The sequence below is a fragment of the Excalfactoria chinensis genome, chromosome 9 (genome assembly GCF_039878825.1).
Source record: "Excalfactoria chinensis isolate bCotChi1 chromosome 9, bCotChi1.hap2, whole genome shotgun sequence".
Lineage (NCBI taxonomy): Eukaryota > Metazoa > Chordata > Aves > Galliformes > Phasianidae > Excalfactoria > Excalfactoria chinensis.
Genome location: NC_092833.1, coordinates 316388 through 341512, shown reverse-complemented (window position 1 = coordinate 341512; position 25125 = coordinate 316388). Strand labels below are relative to the sequence as shown.

Genomic DNA, 25125 nt, shown 5'->3' with positions numbered 1-25125 from the left:
TCCAGCAGGTTTTGGAGCGCGGGTTTCCCCACAACTAACTCCTATGGAACTGAAGGGCTTAGCCTTGGCACAGAACTTAATCTGCAAATGAAGACATTCCCTGGGAGAAAATTAAAACACCAAGTGAGAAGAAACTGCCTCAAGCAGGACAGCTGGGGACCGAGTTGCCATTTAAGCAGAAGGATCGCAGGTATGTCCCGTACTGCTAGCACAAGTGATGCAACGCTCAGAGCTTTCCTCCTCGGCTGCTGCAAGTTGTAGCTGAAAGCAAGCTGGAGGAGAAGAGGTGTGAAATGGAAGCCTTAGTGAGCAATCCAGTAGCTGCAGTTATCTGTTAGGTGTACTACTGAAATCAGGGTCCAGAAAAGGTTAACATCAGCTGAAGCAATAACCCAGCAACAAAGCGTGAACAAAGTTTTTAAGTCCTTTGGGGCGGGTGGAGAACAGAATCAAGTTATCTCAGATGTTTATTTACCATTTTAAAGTATACTCGTAACAACCTTATGCATTTTAACCTGTGAACTCACCAGGCAATTGGCTGAAGAACAGGATTGAGATACAACCACTTTCATCCACCATTAATATCATTATATATTTCATTCCTAAACTGATAATGTTTGATTAAACTTTTTTTTTTAAACCTCCAAAACCACGTTAAGGAACCCTGTGAAATTCTAAATTAAAAGCATTACTCACCAGCCTGTGCTGTAACACATGAGATTAACACACATTTCAAGTCTCTCAGTTACATTAAAGAAACTATGCAGTCAGCTACAATCAAAATTAAAACAAAAAGGTGCCTGTGATCCAAGGATCACTATTCCAGACCTGTTGTGAGTCAGTGAAAAGGAGAGTAGCAAAGGACATACCTTGGAACTGCTCCCAAAACAATCAAGTTGGCTTTTTGTTTGTTGTTTCCAATTACAGCATTTTTCATATCTCTGTAAATCCAGAAAGAAAAACAAACCCTGGTAAATTATGCTGAGGTACTGAGGGCTTAAATCTATAGAATTTACCATTTCCATGAAGGCTTATCAAATGCTCTTTCACATCTCCATGCTTCACCTGCATGACTGTGCTTAAGGGCACAGTTTCCACAGCCCACAGATAAACACCCCAGAACTCCAGGATTCAGTTACATCCCAGCTTATGCAAGCAAGCGAAATCCCACACCACCTCACATGCATAGCAAACATGAAGAAACCGAGCAAAATTAGACAGGCTGGTTCTTTGCGCCCATACGTTCATTAGACTTCATGAAAACAAAAACCACGCATCTGTATCACAAAATCCAGGGAACAAAGCTGGAACAAAACCACTTTCCTGTCTGCGCATTAGGGTAGGGTTAACTGCAATACAGGTATGTGTACCAGGGTAAGGAACAAGGAGAGCATTTTGGAAAGCAAGCACTACTTCTGCACGCTACCAAGTCCTACAGAAATGTGTGATTTGCAACCTTAGTGTTCAGAAAATTGTTACTAAAAATCATACACTAAAAAACATCACCTTTTTTTGAAGTATTTTTCCCACTAAATACCAATACACTGAACACAGATGAACATGCAGAGAATCTGAAAGAAAGCATTATGACTGGTTTCGGGAAATCAAGACAACACATCTCTATGGAAAGCTTTCAGCTGTATGGACTGCTATAAAACCAGGTGGAGAAGGCAGATTAAATGAAGATAATTCTTTACCAACAAGCCACAAAGTTGCTAAAACAATAAATGTATGCACATGATTCGTTCAAATGATTTCTGAACTTGAGTGGTTGCTTCAGTCCGTGCCTGCAAAGATAATGGAGCAGATCCTCCCGCGAGCTCCATTAAGGCACACACAAGACGAGGAGCTAATTCAGCGCTGCAAGCAAAGCTTCAGCAAAGACAGATCAAGCCTGACTAAGCAGGTGGCCTCCAATGATAGACCGATGGCTTCATTAGACAAAGTAAGAGCAACTGATGTCATCTACCTGGATTTCTGCAAGGCCTTTGATAGAATCCCACATCGCATTCTTCTCTCTAAATTGAAAAGATACAGATTTGAAGGCTGGAGTATTTGGTGAGTGAAGTACTGGTTGGATGATTGCAGTCAGAAGATAGGTCAGCAGCTCTAGGTCCAGGTGCAGACAGGTGATGAGTGGTGCCCCCCAGGGGTCCTTCATGGGACCAGCGCTCGTCAACATCTTTCTCAAAGACAGAGACAGTGGGATTGAGTACATCCTCAGCAAGTTTGCAGATGACACTAAGTTGAGTGGTGCAGTTGATAAAAGAAGGAAGGGATGACATCCAAAGGGACCCGGACAGGCTTGAAAAGCAGGCCCATGCAAACACAGTAAGGTTCAACAAGGTGAGATGGAAAGTATTACACTTGGGCTGGGACAATCCCAGATACGCCTACAGATATGTCATCATATTAGGAAAAGAACTGATTGAGAGCAATCCTGCTGAGGAGGACTTGGGAGTCTCAGTGGAGAAAAAGCATCAGTAGAGAACACTGGACTATGTTACATCTCACATAACTTTGTATAATTTTGAATTTGTATCTCATGACAGGATATCAAGAAAAAGTAGAACAATCAGATGACTGGCAAAGCAGGAAATCACCCCCAGAATTAAAGAATGGACTCAAAGGCTCCACTAAACTCAAACTGTACTCCAGTGGTTCCTATGCTTAAGATCTGACGTGGAGTCTCTTCATTATTTCTCAAGATTTTTAAAGAGTACTTACAAAACAACTGCAGAAGCAACATGGTGGATGTTTGAAAGGAATTTCAGTGGTAGAAGACATGAGCTAAGTCCAAGTACTAAGCTGCTTGGACCACACCAGGGTTACCTACCTTGCAGTCACTACTCAGCTCAAAGTCATCTGAAAGGCTAGCTGCATCATGTCACGTGTCCATGAGAAGCAAAAGAGAAAGCACTTGCAAAACACTCCAAAGAATCCTGAAGACAAGATGCACTCAACTGCCAAGCAGTCTGTTACTGGTGACATTGTAATGTCCTGCTCAGATGACTGTACACAGCATTTCAGACATCAGAAGACCCTTTTGTGCCTCCTGTAATAACTCCATAATAGAACAGCTTGTTAACTCCATATTCATGAATACATAAGTATTACCTATCAGAATTTGATTTGGGGTCCCTTTAAGAAGCAGCATGAAGACAGTCAAGCTCTCTAATTTGGGGGTTTAGTGAAGTCACAGCCCTAACACGTACAGGATTCGAATGAGTTTCTCCATCACAGCTCTTAAAGTTCCTCAGAAAGGTCACGATGGGTAGACAAGAAAGTGAGATATTTCTCTGAGATATGAGACAATATGATCAATATGAACCAACACAAGTTCAATGACATATAATTAAATATCATCAAACTCATAACCAGACCTAAAACTGTCACATGTAGGGCTTGGAAAAGATCACCATGTTTGCAAGCATTATGTCTTGGTACTCCCAAGTTATGCATCTCTCAAATTTGCTACTAAAGAAATGAGTCCAGTTATACAGGAAAAAAAAACAAAACAGTAAGATACGGAAACAAAAACTATTCCTAGAACGCTGTAACCCAAAGGTGAACAGCAGAATTTTATTTGGTTCATTATGCAAAATAACTATACAATTTCATTTTATGCTTTATAGAGATGTTCCCAATCAGGATCTCTCCCCATAGAAAGTAAAGAAGTGCTATGTATTATCTCGGTCTTTGAGGTCCTTGGAGAACCACACAACCTGAAACACCCGGGGATAATTCCCTTCCATGAGAACATCATCTCCAGCAAGTCTGAACTTAACCGACTTCAGAACCATGAAGAGACTCACCCAAGAAGAAAGAGTAATGAAGTTCTTAACCTTCAAAGTGAGGTAACTAAGAAACATCAGAGACATGCAGTCCAAAACTGGATATCCACTTTACTTTCAAGTATCATGCACGCTGCTCCCACTTTTTACTATGAACAGGTCCTTGAAACAAAGAGGAAGGAAAGAGCAGCAAGAACAATTACAAAGAGAAGAGAACTCCAAAAGAACAACTAGCCCGTGGTGACTCTGGGCATCACCTGTGTGAACACCACAATCCAGAACAGAAAGACACACAGACCTCCCAAAAGACATCCAAGCTCGCAGGTAATTTACCAACATGCTGTCAGGCAGCAGTGGAGCATCAGCAGCTTCAGAAGAAAAGAATCTATGTGTGTAAGATCAGTGTTTAAGCCTCCATTCCGCAGGAAGGCAGTTCTCCAACCCAACCCATTCTATGATGCTACACTGAAAAAACAACCCAAAAACCATGAAGTTCCTATAAGAAAGAAGTTGTAAGATACTTCTGAGGTGGGGTTTCATGTGCTTTTTCTTATCTTTTTTAAGATGCTGTGTATCAAAATCTTATATTTTACATTCAAAGTCATGTAATGAAATAATCTGAATTACAATTATTTTTAATGCATGGATTAGAAGTCTGATACATGATATATATGCCTACATTTCCTGCAATGAAAGAAAAATATTTATGTGAAAAACAGTCCAGGAAGAAACACAGACTGCCAACAAATGTGAAGATGTCCTAACTAACCTCTCATAAACACTTCTTCCTTCGGTGCCAGATCAGCTTTCTCCATTTCTTTCTGCTTTTTAAATCAATAAGAATACAGTTGCATCAATTCAATCCAGAGACAATTCACTTTAAAGTTACAAAACCATGTAGAAATTGAAAAAACAGAAATCCTTGTTTTCTGCTTCCATGCTGCTGAAAAGGGGAACAAAAGTCACCAGGTGAGGTTTATCAACTCTAACAACCTCCTGGAATGCAGCAATGCAGAAATAATCTGTTCAATTAACCTGCTACAAATAGCACTTTGAAGGGGCAGCCTATGCTGGTTCTGTGGATGCACAAGCACAGAATGATTGTCTACAATATTTCAGGAGTATATAAAAATAATTTCCATCCAAATGGAGTTGGACAGAAGTTACTAAGTGAGCTGATTTGCCAGTGTTGTCTGAACGCACTTTTGTTCTGATTCCTAAAGCCAGATATAGCCAATTTGGGGCAAGCAAGAAGCAGTAACAAGCAGTATAGAACGTGAGAGTACTGAGAAAATCAGCATTCTGGTTCAACGTGCCATGAAGTTTACTCTCATTTGGGACTCTCTGAACTGGCATAAGTTCACTTCCCAGCTGAGAAAGAACAGACCTCTAAAGCATTCCTGCCTAAGCTCTGATAGTAGCATCTCTTCTGCAAAAGAGACCATGTGAAAGCAACATGGCTACACCAATCCCCAGCGTATCCACATTTTTAAATACAGTTAATTGAGCACAAACAGAAGTAGGTTTTAAAATGTTACAGGAAGTCCTGGAAGTCACTTTCTAGCAATGCAACACTACATAGCTTGGAACAAGCTGGAGTGACTTGATGTGGAACAACAGGAGAGGACAAAATGAATAATCTCTGTATCTTCTCATCTCATGTGTTCTGAAAACAGAGTAGGTAACCATATTTAAGATGTTCCCACACAGAGAAGAATATTCAACATGAGGTGAACAATCACAGAAGGAACAATAGCCCAAGAAACTTTAAGCCACCACATTAAGTTCTAATATGGAATAACCACAAGGGATTTTTAGGGATTAAGTATACAGGAGAAGCATCCAACACGTGTTGTGAGATCAGAACATTTATCTACCAAAAGCAGAGCATTTGGATGAAGCAGGACATCTGTCCGGTAGGGTTTTCAAAAGCCCCAGATGTAAATATCTAAAAGGCTGGAACATTTGTAGCAGATACAAGGAGATGGCTACATTAAAACCTGCCCGCTGCAAGCTCAGGACAGTTTCTAAGTTACACTAACACGGAAGCAAAACCCAACAGGGGTGGGTCAGAAAGCCCCTGTCAGGGTAAGGTTTGACAACTGTGCTTTCTCCAGCTTTCACCTCCTCTTCCTTGTCCATTCTTCCTCCTCTCCCATTTCAATTGTCAGATGCAAAATAATCAACAGAAATTAATCAGAAATTTCACATGCTAAGCTGCCCCTCATTATTTCTCCAACTAACATCTACTGCGGATAGTACTACAGCTTGGATATCTGTTCAATGTCCATTAAAGTACTAAAAGTTCCTAGCAACTGCTGCATACCACCAAAATCAGCTTATTGTTGAAGGTAAGGATCAAGTTGAGAAGAGATTTCAATCTTTCTAATCCCAATTAAAATAATAATAATAATTTTACAGTAAAGAACAATATAGCACATAAATATACTTAATGTTACTCAGCTTTGTGTTTTAACACTTGGAAACTACCACACAATTCACACAGCACAAACTAAAGAAACCCAAGGAAACCCCAAAACCAAGGTTATTCCCAATCTTAATTCTTTACTTTACACTGCATAAAATGAGAGTGCTGTAGAAAATAGCACGTCTACAGTTACAGCAATGCAGAACATAGATAATGCTAAAAGCAATCACTTCATCAGCTTTCTCCACATCACACCACAGAAACCCTTGAACTCCTATCTAAAGTATCCCACTTGAAGAGGCAACTTACCTTGTCATGTTTTCTTGCCAATGAAAGTACCTCACAGAAAGGGGAGCTGTTTCAATGGCCCACATCTATCATTAGAAATATCCATACCCTACTCCTACTCTGAACCTATCTCAGTTTCCAGCACTCATTGCCTTTATGTGTGTGAAAAGTCCTCTCAACCAATTTCTGCTGCCAACAGAAGAGCCAATCCCAGTCAACTCACCTGTCCGATACAAAAGGCTAGAATTATTGGAGCACCTTTGTCTAGTTTCAACTTACCTTCCTTTCACATCTCTATGTTCACTGACAAACCAGGAGATGCTGCTTTTCCCACCTCTCAAGTATGTTCTCTTGTCTCATCCTTTGCGCTGGCTCTGGCAATTGTGCTCCAAGCTGGATGAGAGCACTAATCAGCTGAAACATTGCCTACTCAACCTTGAGAACAACACATCTCAAATTTCATATGCTTGAGGTCAGCAGCGGATGAGAGCTTAGCCAGCTTTTTTAGATTAGGTTTTTAAATAGAAAAAACACCACAGAAGCGATTATCAGTGCTCTGTATCATCAGCGTTTCAGCTTTGGAACACATCTTCTCTACTTAAACTAGGTTGCCACAGTAAAGAATTATCTGAAGAGGCATGAGGAAAAACAGTTGCACCTGGACAAGGATTCCTTGAAACAAATCTTCTATTCTGTGATGGAGAACAGCTCTTCTGGAGCTACAAGACTATGGAAGAAGCACTGCTGTTGCTTCAAACACATGATCCAAACCATCAAACACGTACAGTCACTCTGTCCCTCCTCCTATTTTAAAACCATCATTCATTATCAAGATAATGTTGTCTTCCACAAGTCATTCACACAGAGAAAACTTAAGATTCATTCAGTGAAGGAAAATATCTTAAAAGGGACTTCAAGCCCCTGCTTCCCTGTTCTCAGACATGTGTTACACTGTCCCCATTAGCTTACACCAGCAACCACCAAAAGACCAACAAGATCTGTTCACTTGACGTTGCTACTATTTACTAGATAGCAGCCTCAAATCTTTCCTGCATTGAAGCACAGCCGCAATTTTCAGCTCCAAACATCCATCAGCTGACTGAGTGCACTGACCTCCATATGTGTTATGTGTGCCTCTGTTTCCTTTTTCAAAGGAGAGACAGTAAATACTCACTAAAACCAAACAAATTCAGTTTACCAATATTCAGACTTTCCCATTCTATGTTTGGAGGAAAATTACTGGACATTTCAGACAACGCACGTTAGAAACATGTTTGTAATTTCAGCAGCCAGCCCTCCTGCTTCCTTTCCTTTGCCAACAGAGGAAAAAACCAAATCCCAATACATTGCAATCATCAGGTGAGCTCTAGCAGAACAGCATACACACTAAAACCATTTTAATCAGCTGGTAGGCAAATACATGTAAATAGAGTTCTATCCTTTGTACGTTGCTAGAAATGCTGACCCTTAACAAGGAGATAAGCTGGGAGAATGTAGTCCTGCACTACAAACTGAAAATGAAATGTTTTGAAAGGAAAGGAAACTATTTTTAATGCTGACTCTGATCAATATGAACCACAATCATAGAACAAAAATCAAATACCAAATACAAAGCATCACAAACTCAGTAGCATTGCTGATTCTATGGCACACTCTCCTCTCAAGCCCAAATTACAGCTGACTCTTAACTCCCCTACACACCCAAAGGGCACAGCGTCACTATTTCTCCCTACTTTGCCTATTATCTTTCTCTCCCTTACAACCATCTCTCTGCAGTTGTCTAACAGATAAGAAACAAGTCAAAATCTGAGGTATCTAAGCATTCAACTGCTGAGCTGAGCCTAAAGTTCACCGCTCAGACCTTGAGACCTTTGTGAACCATGCTCAAGTGCCTCCTGCTCTCCAGCTACATAAGCCAGTCTGATGAAAGACGTCTCTCCCTTTTCCCTGCTTACAGCCTGCAACATCCCTGTGACAGTAACTACACCTCAGAAGTTGGCACCTAGAGAGCAGCGCTGGAGGAGCTCCATGCCCTGACAGCAGTGCTGAAACAGATTCATTAACTGTCAGCGCTGTGAGTAGCAATGGCAAGGTTTGAAGCATTAAACAACCCTCGTAGTCTGATCACTTCTAGCCAAATGCAACAGCCATACTTCATTTCCTATAACTTAGTCCATCTCTGGTGTTAGGAGTTACATAATTTATTAGAAAACTGCAGTGCTATGCATTTGTACCTTCTGTTGTAATAAAAAGCATGTGCAAATGGGCAAAAAATATTTCAAAGATAGAAGTCTTTATTATGGCTTCATTTCTTCCCTACATACCTACATTATATTTCCACCTGTCTCTACAAAAGCTATTATGTTGGAAACCACTCCTCCCAGAACACAACTTCATTCCCAAACAACGTTTGAGATGCTTTCATTTTCAGCCTGCCCATTACGTTCCTCAGCTTACCTCCTGAAGGGGAGCACTGAAACAGGGCACTGCTCCCAGCTCCCCCTCACCTAAACCTGCACAAACTTCCCTGCCATATTCCACAACCTAAAGAACAGGCGGCCTATTTCCAGGCCACAGAGAGCCCATCCTGCAGCTCAAGAACTGCAGCACCAGGAGAATCAGGAGCCTCTTCTCTCAGCACGTGAATGATGCTGAACAAAAACACTTTAAAGATGACATAACTCGTGGATGAAAGTCCTGACCTGAAGAATTACACCTGAAAGCTTCATGCTGTATTTGAAAGAATAGCTGTTTATCACAGAGTACCACACCAAGTAGGTCAACTGACTGGATTGCAAATGTACAGAGGCAAAGCATAACAGGAACAACGCTCTAAAAACTCATCTGCTCTCACAGAGTCCTTCAGGTGAAAACCAAGGCAAGGATGTATGCAAAGAACAAAACATGACTCCTGCACAAAACTCAAGCCCAGAATTGCCCAGGGAGAAGTGGCAAATGTGACTGCGTACATTTGGGATGCGCTGTTCATCCCTTAGAATGACAGGGCAGTGAGAATGAGAGGCAGAAGTGGGCACTTGGCACCTGGTTGATGGGCTTCTCAGTGTTCCATTGGAGATGGAATTCCCTCTGTTCCCAGCCCACGAAGCTGCAGTTCACATTACACACAGCTTTCCCTGCAGGCACGTGTGGTTATTTTATAGCCACCTAATCATGCCTGGAACACTTTTACGAATCCAAGAAGAAATAAATGAAAAAGATGGCCGTAATAAACACAGTTTGAGGTGTTCCAAATTATTTCAAAGCAACTGCCCACAGGAGATGCAAGAGGTCCCACAGGAGCAGTGTGACTACTTAAAATAGAAGCTCTTTTTTTTCCTGGTCTGCGACTGCCTTCTGGTGCCTTCTGTTTGAAGAAGGCAGAATCATCCTCAGCCAAACACAAGTGCCAGTCCACTGCCCCTCAGAGGAGCTTCTAACACATAACTGATTTTCCATACCAAGACTTAAGCCAGGTTAGCCCAACCACACTTTGGTTGTACCCAAATATCATTTTCACAGCCTTCAAAACACCAAGCAGAACAACTAACCACCACGACGCTGTCAGCCTAAGCCTGCAGAGACCCCAAAACGTAACTGTCTGATTCAAAGCAGTCCACAAGTTCTGATCCACTGCCAACCTCCATATCAAAAACACATTCTCAGACGCTCAAAATCATACTGCGTGGGAAACATATGTATAACAAATTAAATATGCTGCACAGATCTGTACCACTACTCCCACCAGAGTACATGGCTACCGGGGAAAAGGGAAGATACAGTAAACATAGGCTCTGACAGTGGTTCTTCAGCACCCAGCACTACTCCTATAGGACAACTCCTTCATTTTCCCGAGAAATAAAATGTTCATGCAAGTTTGGAAAACACTTGTCTGGTAACGGCAGCTGCCTGGGTGAAGCCCATCCAAAAAGGATAGACATGGCAGTAGCATGGGAATCCTCAGCACACCACAATGACTATTCACAAGCCTTACAAGATGACACCCTATGATCGCTAAGGGGAACAGCCTGATGAGAAACAGTTGGGACGCTGAGTAAGCCAGATTTCTCAGAAAGAAGGCTCCTTTCAAAATCAGCCGCTGAGATGGCATTTACATCACTGTCTGAAATGACAGATTGCCTCTCTGAAGACATCACGCTAACTGTAAGCATGACAAAACATTTCTCAAACAAGTCTCTGACCAGCAAAGAAATTAGCGGGCAGAAATAGGCATCAGTCTTGCACCTGAACAAAGTGGTCCTGAGATTAAGAGTGGGTGAAAAGCAACTGGTAGCCTAAAATGCTGCCACACAGCAAAGCATGTACTGTTGTCACAGCCAGCATCTTGGGATGGAGCTCTTTAAACAGCACAGAAATTTACAGAGCTGTCTACATTCTGCTCCTCTGCCAACAATGACGGAGTACTGAAGAGAACTTCTGAGTGAACACAGCCTTTAATCACTTAAAACATCAGCTTGGGGTAGCCTATGGATTCTCAACACTGAATATGTTGAGTGGCTGCTTACCTGACATTATTGCTGACCTTGCCAAACGCAGGCAAAGCGCATCTGAGAAAATGTGAACTGTAGGGCAGTAGCACAGAAGATTAAAGGTTTAGAAGAGCACTTAAGTAGACACAAAGCAAACCTGTAAGACCTCTCAAGCATAAGCACGGACTCAACGTACAGCTTACGTTTACAGAAGGAAACTACAACCTTAAGCTTCCTCATTTATAGAGGTGAACACACACTTCCACACAGACGTGGATATGCAGAAATGGGCCCTGCACATTTTCAGCTCCAGTAAAAGGCTGTAAATCAGCCTTGTAACAAACCCCCAAATTCCAAATCCTGAAGTCACCAATTCACAGGCAGGTGTGCACAAATCTCTCCTTCCAAAATATTAATACCCAGATGAAAGTAATAGAAATGATGCAAACAAGAGTTCCATGTAAAACTGGACCATAGTTTCTCCCAACAAGAGGAAAAACAAAAAGCCCCTCACCAAGGCAGGACTTTGTTGTGTGGGCAAAAGCCAGCTCTGAACATTACTCCTCTGACAACTCATGGGAAAAGAAAGAGATGAGATTTGGTAGTTTATAAACCTTCAGAATATGTAATTATAAGCTTTCTTCATTTACAAGACCACAACTGGACTGGCACGATTTTCAAGTCCAGGAAGCATTTAGCTGTATTTTACCTTTATCAAACCTCATTCAGAAGTTGCTTTTCATTAAAATATAAAAGGAGGCAATTAAAAGAAAGCCCCAAGCCCGGGTTACTCATTTAAGTTTCTATAATAGCACACGAAGAACAGAGCTACTGTAACTAAAAACAATCTGCAGAAACAAAGCCTCTTAAGACAGCCCTTTCTGATCCTTGATATTCATACAGTGCCATCAATCAAAATACAAATCTAGGTCATCCACACTTTCAGCCAGGATGCAGGAGGAAAAAAAGCAGCATATCTCAGGAACCAAAGATTTTCAGTGAATTCCACAGAATACTTGGAAGAGCTTCGGAAACACGCCTCTGCCACCACAACACCCTTTTCTACCCCACCTCACCCCCATATCAGCTAATTCCACCTTCGACACATTTTCAGACAGCCCAAGGCAAAGGAAGAAGGACAAAGCTGTATCTTTCTGCCCACAAAGAATCTCCGACTGAAGCTTCTTTCTATCTTAAATTGGACTGTATCACACCCAACCACTAATTGGAAAACAAACCCCCCACAGAGGATTTTTAACATCAAGAAAGACGTACTCTCAGAAGGAGGTTTTGAATCAGTCACAAACTGAGCTTACCAACCAGATCTGCCCTGTGATTTTTTTCCTCCTTTTTCCCCCCTGCACTCTTCAGAAGCACTTGTCCTGTCAGATGCGTAGCTTTAAAAGGTCTAAGGGAAGGTAACTTTGGTGTAAATTCCTTCAGCAGTTCCTAAGCAGTTATTTGAACCCCTACAACACTGAGCCATTACTAAAAGGAAAGCTCTTCCAACCCCTCCTTACAGTTACTGCTTACAATCTCACCATTTTTCAGAGCATCTGCTTGAGAAGAAACGGCTCCTGTACAAATCTCAGCCTCAAAGACACTGGCTGGTGGTCCTCACTGTACCAAAAGGCAAAGACCGTATCACAGCAGACACACCCAGGTACTGAAGAAGAAGGAAGAGCTGAAATAGCTATGTGATCAAAGACCAGATGCAAGCTCAGAGAGCTTCATGACACAAAGCAGCATAGCACTGAGCTGGCATCCAGAAAAGAAAGCTATTGTGAAATAAACTGGTATTTTGCTGCCTTTAAATGAACAGATTATGAACTAACTGGAGGAGCCCATCAAGATAGTTACCCTGATCAGTTAATTTTATTCCAGATCACAGAAAAATTAAAAGGCAGCTCAGCATAAAATTCACTGTCATACATAGACGACACAAAGAATTTCAAATGCAAGCTAAGACAAACAGATTGCCCAAGACTTTTGGTTCTGGGTCATCCCTGCAAAAGATGAAAATAATGCCTCGAAAGTGAGGGGAAGGGATCCCAATGCTTGTGGCTTGCAGTGAATAGGAGAAGAGAGCAGAGCAGGTGGGGAGCACCGCCCCACACTGCAAGCACCTCCAAGAAGGTTCAGCAGCCCAATGGGCATATGGAAACATCCTCACCCCTGAGAGCATCCAACTCAGCTTCCTGAGCAAAGGAGCAAGAACAGGGGGTAGAAGAAATGCCAGACTCTTCTACAGGGAACAGCAGAGAACCTGAGAATACGGTCAGTAACGTACCTGACGTTTTCAGACAGGTAAGATGATATTTCCACAAAGAAAGCTTCCAAGACATCTATATGAACACCTGCTTTGGTTCCCATGCATTTCAGGGGAATACTCATGATGGTAAGTTGTCCACCCCATCCCCAGGACACCTTCCTGAATGCTTTTTCTTCTTTTCTTTTGTTTAAATCTACTATGGAATCACCTCACATTGCCCTAAACGACATAACCAGCAGCCTTGGCTTTTTGATCCACTTGGTTCTGGTGTTTTGCCAGTCAGCCACAGCCAGCAAGCTGCAGAGAAGGCCCAGTGTCACCAAAGTCACATGTGGGAAGCGACTTGCTGTGTAGTTACAATGGAAAGCACATAGCCCAAAGACAGCAAGGAAACAGACCTTTGCATCAGCTTTACTACCCACTCAGCAGGGCAAAACTTCTACTTAATCTTTCCATCATTCCCACTATCACTGGCATGCAAGAGAAATACTGAAATATAATTTGCATCACCATTTATTTCTATGGAAGTATTTTCTTTCTCCTTGCGGTTCCCTTCATTTTGACAGAAGCCATGCATCAGAAAAAAATCAATGCTCAGCCATAGCAGCAGGGGAAGACAAAAGAGAAGGTGTGATGACTTGACAGAGGACGAGAGCAAGAGGAAAGCAGAATGGATTGAAAACCTTCTCTGACTGTTTGCTGAACTCATTGCTGCCAACTGGGAGGCTGGCTATATGCACCACAAAGTAACAGGGCGTTAAACCAGTATCATGTTAGTATTAGAATCTCCAGCAAGATCTCTCAAAAGAGATACAGCTTCTTTCCCCTGACAGACAGTCCTAGCAGGACTGCAGCTAACCCAGCTTATGCTTAACCAACAGCCCCAAAGCCTTTCAGATAACTTACATGACACCTTGCAGGACTTTCTGGGGATCCAGGTCAAACAATCTGTCGACGTAGTGGCGGCTGCTGGCTGTTACCTCCTGCAGAGGAAAAACAACAACTCCTTTTTAATTAGTTTTGATCAATTCATAGAATGGCTGATAAGCAGGAATAACTAAAGCAAAAGCAAGTCTGTTGCTTGTCGAAACCTACCAGGCAAGATAGCAGCAAAACCACAGGATCATATTCAAATGCGCAGCATGTTACTGCCGGGCAACATCTGCACAAAGAATTAACCCTGTGTTTAAGCGTGACTTAAAGATGTACTTAACGTGGGTAGCAGCACATTGCAAGTCAAAGCAAGTTAACGGAGTGCTGCTAGGTGCTTGTGTGGTTATGAGCAGGACACACAGAAGGGGTCTCCTTCAGGTATCAGCACTACCTTCAATTCCCATTTTATTGTGTTCAATTACTACACAGAAAGAAAGAAAAACAACCACCAATTCCTGCAAGAAAAACTTGATAAGAGCTGTTACTGTTGCTCAAGAACCGTGCTGACAAACAAGCTCGTGAAGAGAAGGAAGCTCACATTAAGACATTTTGCTGTAGGGTGCCTTATCGCTTTCACACACTGCAGGGACAGTCACCTGGCAGACCCACTGCCGTCACACACAGCCCCAGTGGGCAGCAGCACAATGTTCTCCATGACATCCCCATCCCTACTGGGTAAGACAAAGTGAGCTCTCATCTAAGCAGAGGGACCGTGCTTGCAAGCCAAACACTTGTGCACCAATGACTTATTCTGTTTGAGAACATCCAAAGTTGGAGATGGAAAGCATTCCAAAAGCATGGGTGGGAAAGGGGAAGGTAATTTTCCCACTGGATTCTCACAAACACGTGACAATATATTTCCATTATCTCACTTTTTTAATTTCTTTCTTGACAACTCAGCATTTTATGATACTCTTCCCATTAACAGTTTTACTTGAACAAAGTTATAAAGGAATTACAAACACTCCGCTGCTTTGCAAGCATCCACTCTTGGCTAAAGCTGTGCCTCTTTTCCTGCAGACAGCAGAACTGCCAGCAGCACGCTGGGGTCTCACAGAAGACTGAAAGGAGGACCTGGAGGCAGCAGGAGCACCCAGCCTACAAGATGACTCTTCAATTGTGCTATGTAAGTCCTACAGGTGAGTCCTACCGGTAAGTCATTCAGATTTATGGTCTGATTTTTGGGTGGTGCTGTGTGGAGCCAGGAGTTGGGATTGATGACCCTTATGGGCCCTTTTCAGTTTGGGAAATCCTATAATCCTCTGTGTAGCAAAGAATAGCTTTGAGGACAACACGGGACTTCCATCTGCCTGCTCCACACACTTATCCATAGAGACACTCTGGATTTTGGAGATTCCTCTGCTTTCTGTTTCTAAAATATCCTGGTTTATCAGCTGGGGGAGCCTCGTTTATAACCCGGGGCTGCAGTGCGCACAGGGATGTCCGTAGGCTGTTCATACTCAGGCCAAGTTCTCCGGGCAGGACCCAGAAAAGCACTATTTCCGCACACCGTCATTTTCGCGGGGTTCTCGCTCGGTAACAAACCCCCGCCGGAGACACGCGGCCGGCAGCCGCTCAGAGCAGCGCCCAGCACGTCTCGGAGGGCGGGCGCCGACCTTACGGAGGGCAACGCGCGGCGGCTGTCAGCGCCGATCCGCAGCGACAGCGCCCTGCCCGCCCGCCCCCTCCCTGCACGGCCCAGGGAGCGGCGCCGGGCGCGGGCGGCCCCGCCGCGTGGGGGCGGGCAGGGCCACGCGGGGTCGGCCCGGAGCCCGCCGAGCGCCGCCGCGCGGCACCGCCGGAGGAGTTGGAGGGAACCCGCAGCGCGGCGGGGAGCGGCGGCAGCGTGAAGAGCGGGAGCGAGTGGGGGGGGAGAGGGGGAGAAATACGGCGGAGCGACCCGTGAGGTGCCGCGCCGCCAGCGCAGAGAGGAGGGCGGCACCGCGAGAAACGCCGCGCGGGGAGAAGTTGTCGGGACGGGGCGCGAGGGGGAGCGGCCGCACAACCGCCAACCGCCTCACGCCGCGGCCCGGCCCCGCTGCCCCCCCCGACGCCGCACAAAGCGCCGGGACAGGTGCCGGGCCCTCCTCGCCGCCCGCGCAGCCCAAGGTCGGGCCCGGCCCCGCGGCGGGCGGTCGCCTCCCCGCCCCGGCTCCGAAGGCCCCCGCCGGCCGCGCCGAGGGACCGCGGCACTCACCGACAGGACGCTCATGCGGAGCGGCGCCTCCAGCACGCACGCCATCTTGGCGGACGCAGCAGCACCAACAGCTCCGCCGGCGGCGCCCTCACGCGCGCGCCGCCGCTACCGCCGCCGCCGGGCACGGCCTCATCGCGGGGCGCTGCGCCGCCGAGCGGGATAAGGGGGGGCGAGAGGGTGGGCGGAGCGCCGCAGCCTCGCGGGCGGCGAATCGGCCGATGCAGAAACTGCGCCGCTTGCTGCCGGCCCGGCGCGTGCGCGATAGGCTCGGCGCGACGCGCACGCGCACGCCGCCACCGCCCCAGAGAGGCCGGCGGAGACCGGAGCGGCGGGCGGCAGCGGGCTGCGCGTGTGAGGTGCTCGGGCATCACAGCGACGGCCACCACCGCCAGCTACACCTACAAGGCTGTGGCGGAGCGGAGCGGGAGGCGCAGATAGCCGCGAGGAGCTGCGGGGGGTCGTGCTAGAAAAAGCAGGTATTAATTGCGTTACATCCACACTCTGCTTAGGGGATGCTAATGTGCTTCATTAAATATGTGTGTAGAAATACACAATGGGTTGGAAAGGGCCTTTTAGGTCACCCGGCTCCAACCCCCTGCTATAGGCAGGGACGCCTCCCGTAGCCCAGGTTGCTCACAGCCCCATGCAGCCTGGCCTGCAGTGCTCCCACCGCCTCACTAGTGACCTGCTCCGGTGTCTCACCACCCCACAGTGGTGAATCTCTTCCCAGTCCCTGGTCTAACTCTACCATCTTTCGGTTTAAAGCCATTTCCCCTCGTTCTGTCACCACCTGCTCTGCAACTCAATTCAGAGCATACAGAAGACTAAGGGTAGAAATAAAACTTCAGTTTTCAAGATCTGTATCCTGGCAGCTCTTGTTCTCTCTCAGGTTTATAAAGGCGTTTAGGAAAATTCCAATCTAAGCTTTAAGAACTGGGCAAGTTACACACTAACAAATAGAGTGGCAGCTGAAAGCGTAGGCTAAACAGTAGGCATTGCTGTCTCAAGCAACTTACTATCAGATTACATGATCACACAACCTTAACTAGTAAGAACTGAGACAGTGCTGATGGTCACGTTTAGGAAGCTCCATAGCTGCATTTTAATGTTAAGGTATGTTTCTCAACTTTGAAGGAACAGCATGAGTTGTTTAAGAACAGACACAGTCCTCCATGGTCCTCATAAAACTCACGCTACAAACTGAGACATGGTTCTGTACTAAAGAAAAAAGTTAGAATCCAACACTAGAGACAATCCGCATAGTTTTGTTTATGACCATGAAGCTTTTCTACAGCACAAATGTCACCAGAAACAAAGCCTTCACTCTTCTATTGCTGTTTTGTTATCCTGGGAATTCTGCTCTCACATTTAGTCCATGGAGTTATTGCATATGCTACTTTGTATTTAAAAATATACATATATCAGTATAAAACAAGACAAAAGCAATAAAAGCAAATAGTTCAATCTCACAAGTCAGACATCCCCTCACTTTGATTTCACTTGCAGTTTAAGAGCTCTTGTTAAACAAGCACGGTGAATCTTGTATGGCAGCACAGCACAGGATACTGAGTAAAAGCCAGTAAACAAGAACTGAAACAAAAATCAACTGATCATACATGACTCTTAAATTCTTTGACAAAGTCCTTTGTTACAGGATCTCACTTGTGACTTAAACGTTTAATCTAGCAGAACATTCTTCCCTGCAAGAAGTACGCTGTGCCTCTTCAGCTGAAGGAAGTAGCATGATTAAGATCAAATAGCTTTAAAAGCATGAGAAGTTCACCATAGTTCTCACCACTATTGCATAAAAAGGTGGGGAGAGAACTTAGTTATACGTCATATAGTGTTATTTTGTTTCATCTTCATCCTCTGCAGCATAGATGGCTTGATTCCTTCTCTTAATTTTAATGCCACTGTTCCCATTTTCACTACCACTAACTCGCTTTAAAGGTCTCTCAGTCAAGCTCTTCTCTTCCACCTGCTTATTCACACCAGATTTCTCCAGTTCCTCATTAGTGGAGTCCATAGCATCATCAGATGATACTGCCATGGAATCTGGCATGATCCTGATGTCAGAAAAACTTGCAGAAAACTCAGGAGGATGATCGGGGGAAGGATCTACAGAACACGTGCTCAGATCTTCATCTCCACCTTCATCATCCAACATTATTTCATCTGGATTAATGGATGAAAGCCCAGAGTTATCAGTATTGTATTCACTAGGTTCTTCTGCTGACCCACTACTGTCCATTTCCTCTTCTTCCTCTTCATATTCTCCACGTACTGAGCCCTCCTCTTTAACCTGCTGGATTCTGTTATTGATGTCAGTGAGGCCAAACTGGGCACAAAACTCAGTGGTCTGTGGATTGATGGTATGAACTGGTTCCATGTTTTTTTGGGGCTTGCTGGGATCATAACAAGCAGCTGTCAAGGTGAAGTTACAAGGAATTTTGAGGTTATGATTCAGCTCTTCTAATACCTCCTTGATGGCCTCTTCCGTTACGCTGTAATCCCACCTAAATAAGTACATCAAGTTAAAAAGTGCACAGATAATCAAAAGCTTTTTTCCACTCCCGCTGCAAAGAGAAACTTGTAAACATGGGTGACAAATTCACCTTACACAGTTTCTCCAACTTTTTTTCCTGGAAGGCACATTACCTTAGGGCAATACTGACACACTGCTCTCCACAGCTGGGTTTGTGTATCATACCAGCTGATCCAGTGAGCATTCACCCTCCCCCCCCCAATAATCCAGCCTGATTTTCAGTAGCACAGTAACTGACAAAGTAACCAGCCACCTTGTGTTTTTGGATCTGCAAATGGTGCTAAGTTTGCAAACAAAATTAACTGCCCTTGTAGAGTAGTGAGGAAGCTGTAAGCTCTACGAGCACAGCTTGTCATCATCTCCTTTGTTTGCCAAGGCATTTATCAAATCCTAAAGACATTAGAGATTGTGGAACAGAGAAACACAGTAATAAAATACATATAATTCCAGCCTCCCTAAGTCACGCTTCACTTTCTACTTTGCATGCTACTTACTTTGCATGGAGGCCATTATTTTCAGGCATGTTCCATGAGCTCTGAGTCACATTAATCAGACTGTTGGTGGCCTTGAGGACTGCAATCCATTCAGCATCATACTCCAGTGAGTCACCTGCAGTAGGATCATGCTCGATGTCTATTATCTGTTCAAAAGAAACAAACAAAAGAAGAGATTAGATATTTCTCTCAATACCAGAAACTGATTAAAGTTTGAAGTGTTACTTTCATGGTACAGAGTTTTAATCAAGTTTGAAGTACACTGAGCTAGTAGTCTCAATCAAACGAGTCCTCTCAAGTCAGCCATACCTCGGAATTCATTGCCATGAAGGGGAAAGAAAGGACAGTCAATCATTATAAGAGGCACTTCCATAACATTTCTCTTATTTTACTTTTTTTTTTTTCACCTTAGAGCAATTAAAAATCATCTCTCTTCTCACTGCTGCCAGCTACTGGTCAGTCAAGACATTTTAGAAGGCGTGAATTTAGACTGTGTCTTCTTAGAGAAGAGCCATGGACAGCACTGACAGCAGTGGTTATTTTGCTATGTATGTTCTCAGCACAGCAACGAGGTTAACATCAATTATTTTACAAAATTCTCAACAGACAACATATCGAAGCTCAAATCACTTCGTCTTCAGTGGCATCAACCCAAATCAAACAATTCAGATGAGCCAAACCGCAGCAGACAGCTCTGATTTTAAATAACATATGAAGCAGTTCAATTTCTTAATGTTAGTTCAGAACAGCTAAACACAGGTGGATGACCGACTGCAGAAGCAGTCTTACTGTAGATCAGTTTCACTATGGGATTTTAAGCAAGAACTGGCAGCTAAGTGTGCTTTCATACAGTAAACGCCCACCATCCTCAGACTCTCTCCCATCTTCAAAAGCAGCCAGGACAAATAGATCCTACCTTATGTCCTAAAGACAGATAACTAATCAGCTTACCTTTAAGTCAACAAATAAAAGCCACTTTAAAGTAAAACTAAGACTTGACTGTATTTGAAGAATAAGCTCTCAGTAGCTCCCTCCTTTCATATCAAAGGGCTTCAGATTCATCCGTTTCTGCAGATGGCACTGCAGGCAGCACACATAGACTATGGACATGAACATTATCTTCTACTTGCAAAACAAGCTTGACGCTTTCGTTAAAGACCCCTACAGCCTTCCATCACCCTTCCTAGCACCAGACAAACTGAAGTAGAACCATGCTCCTAGGAAACCACATGAAATCCACTGGAAACAAATTACAGTGCTCAGCTCAAGAATTCAAACAGGATCATGTCATAAATCCAGATATGAAGGAAGTCGCTACCTGACCCAAACTAGTTCAAGAGAGCAGCAGAAGAGCTCAAAACAGGATTTCATTTTAAGTCTGACATTTATCAGAAACACACAACAGGAGATTCAATACAGATTAAAGTAGAGCTACTGATCTATTAAGAAAAGTGACTGTTCTAAACTGGAAGGCAGGTGAAAGCAAACATCTCACTCACAAGACAGGACACCAGATCTACTTGGAAGAACAATATCTACAAAGACAATTCTGCCCATGCACCATTCCTAGTTTCTTGTCAGTTCCTCCATTTATCAGAACTGTTCTTCATCTTATATCTGAGCACAGCACTTCGCAGTCCAGACAGATTCTTAAATTACTTGGAAGGAAAGCCCGCAGCATACAGTCATCACCTGCAAGAAGTCTCTGTGAGGCAGACATTTATCCAGAGCCAAAAACTTGGTTGCTTTTGGTAGCTCTTCTTTGGACTTTGTCTAGGAAAAAGAGTTACAGGTCATTAGCATTTATATGAGACTTGACTACTACAAAAAGTCACATACAGAAATCTAAAGGCACATTCTACACACAGAAATAGTTTCTGAAACGGAGAAGCAGCATAGGATTAAAAGAAAGAAATGGAAGGATAAAGAGAAGGACAGACATCGGCAAAAGTCTAACAAAAATTTGAACACTGATAGCAGCAAGCTAAAGAGCCACAGGCCTCCCCCAAACAAGGCAGCCGGGAACGTCTAGTTTTGATGCCAAAAGAAAACCTTTAGTACCATTACAAACAGACTCAAGTCCAGAAGATCTAGAGTTTTATTCTTATGCAAGCAGACAGCTTCATTGGTCAAGACTGAAAGGTACCCTCCCATCTCAGCTTCACTACTACCTTCTCATTTGCTTCTCTACCTTTATTTTGAAGTCTTATCCTTCCCCAGTAAAATGGGGGAAAAAGGCACTTCTGCAAAGTTCAAATTCAGAAGTGCAAAGTGCAGTAACCTGAGTTATTTCATTCTGCTCCTGAAGAAAATGAAGTGGCAAATTTATAACATCTCTAATTTACATAAGCTAGTAATTTCAGGACCACTTAATGCTTTGGGACTCAAGCTGAATATTAACTACTAAGCAAACACACATTAAGAAGATGCATTTCTGGACATGACTACCTGCGTTAGAACTCTGACACACCCAGACTACAAGACACTCTTGGTTTTATTCTTTACCTCGTGTTGCATGAAAGCTGCAAACTTAACGTGGAGGTGTGCTGAAAACCAATAATTAGGTTTCAGATGCTGCAGAAGCTCAGAAGCAGCAGGGCTTCCTAATGTGTTGCTCTCCACTTCTTGGCGGAAGAAGGACTTCATTTTAAGCAGCTGTTTCTTGTTTCCATAGTGATATATGCTCCGTGGCCAATCATGAGACATAAATATGTCCATTGGATGTTTTAACTATCAAGCAAAAAATACATACAGTGTAAATAAAACACTAGCAAGAAAAATTTTAAAATGAAACACGACAAGACAGTGTGTAATAGCAAGTGCTCTCCTTCAGATTGGATACGGTTAGCTGTGAGCACCTGGCTGCCTTTTCAAAGGGATGAAACGTAACAGCGAGCACAACTTGTAGGTGCCTTTGAGGCTGTCGGAGGTCTCTAGTCTCCATGGGTCACCCTGCCTGCACCTTGGGGCCGGCCGTTGTGTTTTACATATACTACCTTGTAAGACAGATGAGATCATTACAGTAAGCATCAGGCACTTAGGAAAAGACTGAAAACCAGATCTACAGAGTAAGTACATACCATCAAAGTCGTCATCTTCCTCACTGATATTTTCATGCTTTGTTTAGAAGAGATAATGGTTAAGCATAATATTCCTCCTCAAAGGGAGAATCCCTTACAAGTCTAGTCAAGTGTCTTAGGTACATCTTGGTTCAACATTCAATGTATTTCCATCAGCTGTATTTGTATCTTCTAAACACTTCAGCACCTAATGGCTACCTGAATAACCATTCACGAGATGCTCATAAATACATGTATTCACACTGCATTCTTAGCCACAGATCAGCCCTTATGACAAAGAGGGGAGTAGGATCAATAATAAAGCAAATCATACTTTGCATTTCTAGCTGTAGGAGCAAAAAAAAAAAAACAAAACCCTCAACAGCTGCAGTTTGAGATCAGCTCATCCAGCTGGTTCAAGGTTGATTAATAAACATTGTATCAACCAGCTCAAACATTAGACAAAGTAACACACATCTTCCTAAAGCTAACAAATCTGAATGGCTGGAGTATAGCTGGACTTGTTCCCTTCCCAGCTTCAGCCCATTTATAAAGTATCTCCCTCTTCTGCCTGACTCAGATCAAATTTGCACAGCTGCACAGCCTGGTAGAGGAGGACTAACAGGAGTAGCAGTGGGGTCACAAGCAGCATAAAATGACCTGTTAAAGTTGTCAGAGATTTGTTTGTATGAATTATTATCTAGTAGCATGCTGTTCAAAACAGCTGTAGCATCTCACTTTCCAGTTAACAAATAACATTTACCATTGGTTTGTTTGTTGTTTTTAGAAAACAGACAACAAAAACCAACAGACTTTGCACCGACCTGCTTAAGTTTGAAGACCTCAATGTTCCTGACATGGTAAGCACTTCTGATTGTTTGCTGGTTGTATGGTGGACATTCAAAGTGGCCTGAAATGTTGAGAAAAGAACAGTTGTCCGACAGGAATTTTGTACCCCTCACGTAAAGTAAGACAGCACTCTGCATTACTTCCCATACCCTTTACTCAGTCACACTGCACCACATTCCTATAACAGAGAGCTATTTGCTGCACAGCCTCACAACATACATGTCTACCTGAGCCAGTTAATATCACAGAATCATAGAGGTTGGAAGTGACCTCTAAGATCAAGCCCAACCATTGACCCATCTCCACTGAACCATGTCTCTCAGTGCCATAATCTCCATGTCTCTTGACCACCTGCAGGGATGATGATTCCACTGGTGCCCTGGGCACTGTGTTCCATCAGGTCTACACCTGCACGCACACACCAACTGAGCCACAGAATGTACAGGAGTTGGAAAGAAGAAAAAGGCATCAGAGAACAAACTGTAAAATTACTTTCTCAATAGCATTATTATTTCAAGTCTCATCTCTCACAAGCAATATCTAGATGAAGAAATCATGTAGTCAATAGCAACAAATCTAGTTAAAACCTATGGATATTAAACAGAATTAAGCATTCCAAAAAACTACTCTGTTCTTGGCAGCTTGCAAGCCACCTCCAAAGCTCCTCCAGAGCAGTACGCCAGGAAGGGAGCATCCATTCTGCCACACGTTTAGCAGTGAGACAGACTGAGCTGCCCACCTGCTGACTCCCGTTGTCATTTGTGAGCCGATCTCTGGCCCCAAGCTTTTGGACACACACATACACATAAAGCTGAAGAGAACTGAATCCCACCCGGGCTGGCCTTCTCTCCTGCCGTACCTTTCCGGTAGTCGTGAGACTTGAAGATGCCCGAGATGCCGCCGATCCTCACGCCGCGGAACCGCACCACGCCCGCGTAACCTGCGGAGAGGAGCGGCGCGTCACGGCCGGGAACGGGGACGGCGTCGGGGGGGAAAGCGGAGGGAGGGGAGCAGCACGTACCGAGGTAGTAGATGTTGGGCGCCACCCATCCGCCGTAGGGCAACTCCTGCAGGTGGTTGGAGGCCTCGTGGTTCCCGCCGATGAACACCGTCAGCACCGGGGCCTTCTTCTCGCCGGAGTAATACCTGCGGGGGGGACACGGCACGCTGCGGCGGGGCGGCGGGGCCGGGCGGGCCGAGCCGGCGGCACTCACCGGTAGAACGTCTGCATGTGGCGGTACTTGGCGGGCACGGCCATGCAGCGCAGGTCCGCCTCGTTGCGCACGGCCTGGAAGTCGCCGCAGCAGAGCAGCAGGTCGAGCCGCACGTTGTGCCGCCGCTGCAGCAGCTCCAGCGTCTCGTACATCTTGTCCAGCGCGCCATGGCAGCACCCCGCCACCGCCACCTTCATCCCGCCGCCGCCACACCGCGCAGGCGCCGCGCGACACTTCTGCGTCACCGCCTGGCGGCGCCTGCGCACTGCCCGGGCGCGAGCAGGGCTCGGTCCGCGGGAGCCGAGCGGGGGGCGGAGCTCCGGCTGCAACGGCCGGCTCTGCTCGCGGTACGGACGGAGTGCGCCGAGTCCCGGGGCGGCGGGCGGCTCAGCACGGTGTGCGCTTGGCTGGTTTATCCTATCTCCGCACCAAGCAGGGCCAGGGGCGCTTGGAGCCTTCGCTTTCCCTGCAGGCTGCCAGGAGTCGTTTTGCAGAGCAGCGATTTCCTCGCTGTGCGGGGCGGTGGGTTGACTCATCTCATTCTGCGTCACGGCACTACAGCGCT

General features: G+C 44.7%; 2 protein-coding genes and 1 long non-coding RNA gene across 6 annotated transcripts in view; 1 reads left to right on the top strand and 2 right to left on the bottom strand.

The window, feature by feature from the left end:
• Positions 1 to 16586, bottom strand: part of ARMC8 (armadillo repeat containing 8) — a 57795-nt gene extending 41209 nt beyond the window's left edge. For 2 of the 4 annotated variants that reach the window (XM_072344605.1, XM_072344604.1), the window contains exons 1-3: positions 16400 to 16586; positions 14176 to 14252; positions 870 to 941 (exon numbers count right to left, since the gene is read on the bottom strand). In XM_072344605.1, coding sequence (XP_072200706.1) covers positions 870 to 941; positions 14176 to 14252; positions 16400 to 16444 — 194 coding nt within the window. In that variant the 5' untranslated portion in view covers positions 16445 to 16586. The remainder of the gene's footprint in view (positions 1 to 869; positions 942 to 14175; positions 14253 to 16399) is intronic. The other 2 variants (XM_072344607.1, XM_072344608.1) reach the window with 1 other exon arrangement.
• Positions 16587 to 16738: 152 nt separating this feature from the next.
• On the top strand, positions 16739 to 24124 carry LOC140256419 (uncharacterized). Its single transcript, XR_011904705.1, has 3 exons — positions 16739 to 16875; positions 23285 to 23357; positions 23988 to 24124. It is a non-coding gene; the product is annotated as an uncharacterized lncRNA (long non-coding RNA).
• DBR1 (debranching RNA lariats 1) lies at positions 17468 to 24780 on the bottom strand. Its single transcript, XM_072344964.1, has 8 exons — positions 24561 to 24780; positions 24368 to 24492; positions 24206 to 24286; positions 23322 to 23407; positions 21944 to 22168; positions 21131 to 21211; positions 19439 to 19584; positions 17468 to 18915 (listed from the first exon to the last, which is right to left on the bottom strand). The coding sequence occupies exons 1-8, from the start codon at positions 24755 to 24757 to the stop codon at positions 18246 to 18248; spliced, it is 1611 nt and encodes a 536-aa protein (XP_072201065.1). The 5' UTR covers positions 24758 to 24780; the 3' UTR covers positions 17468 to 18245.
• Between the last annotated feature and the right edge of the window lie 345 nt (positions 24781 to 25125).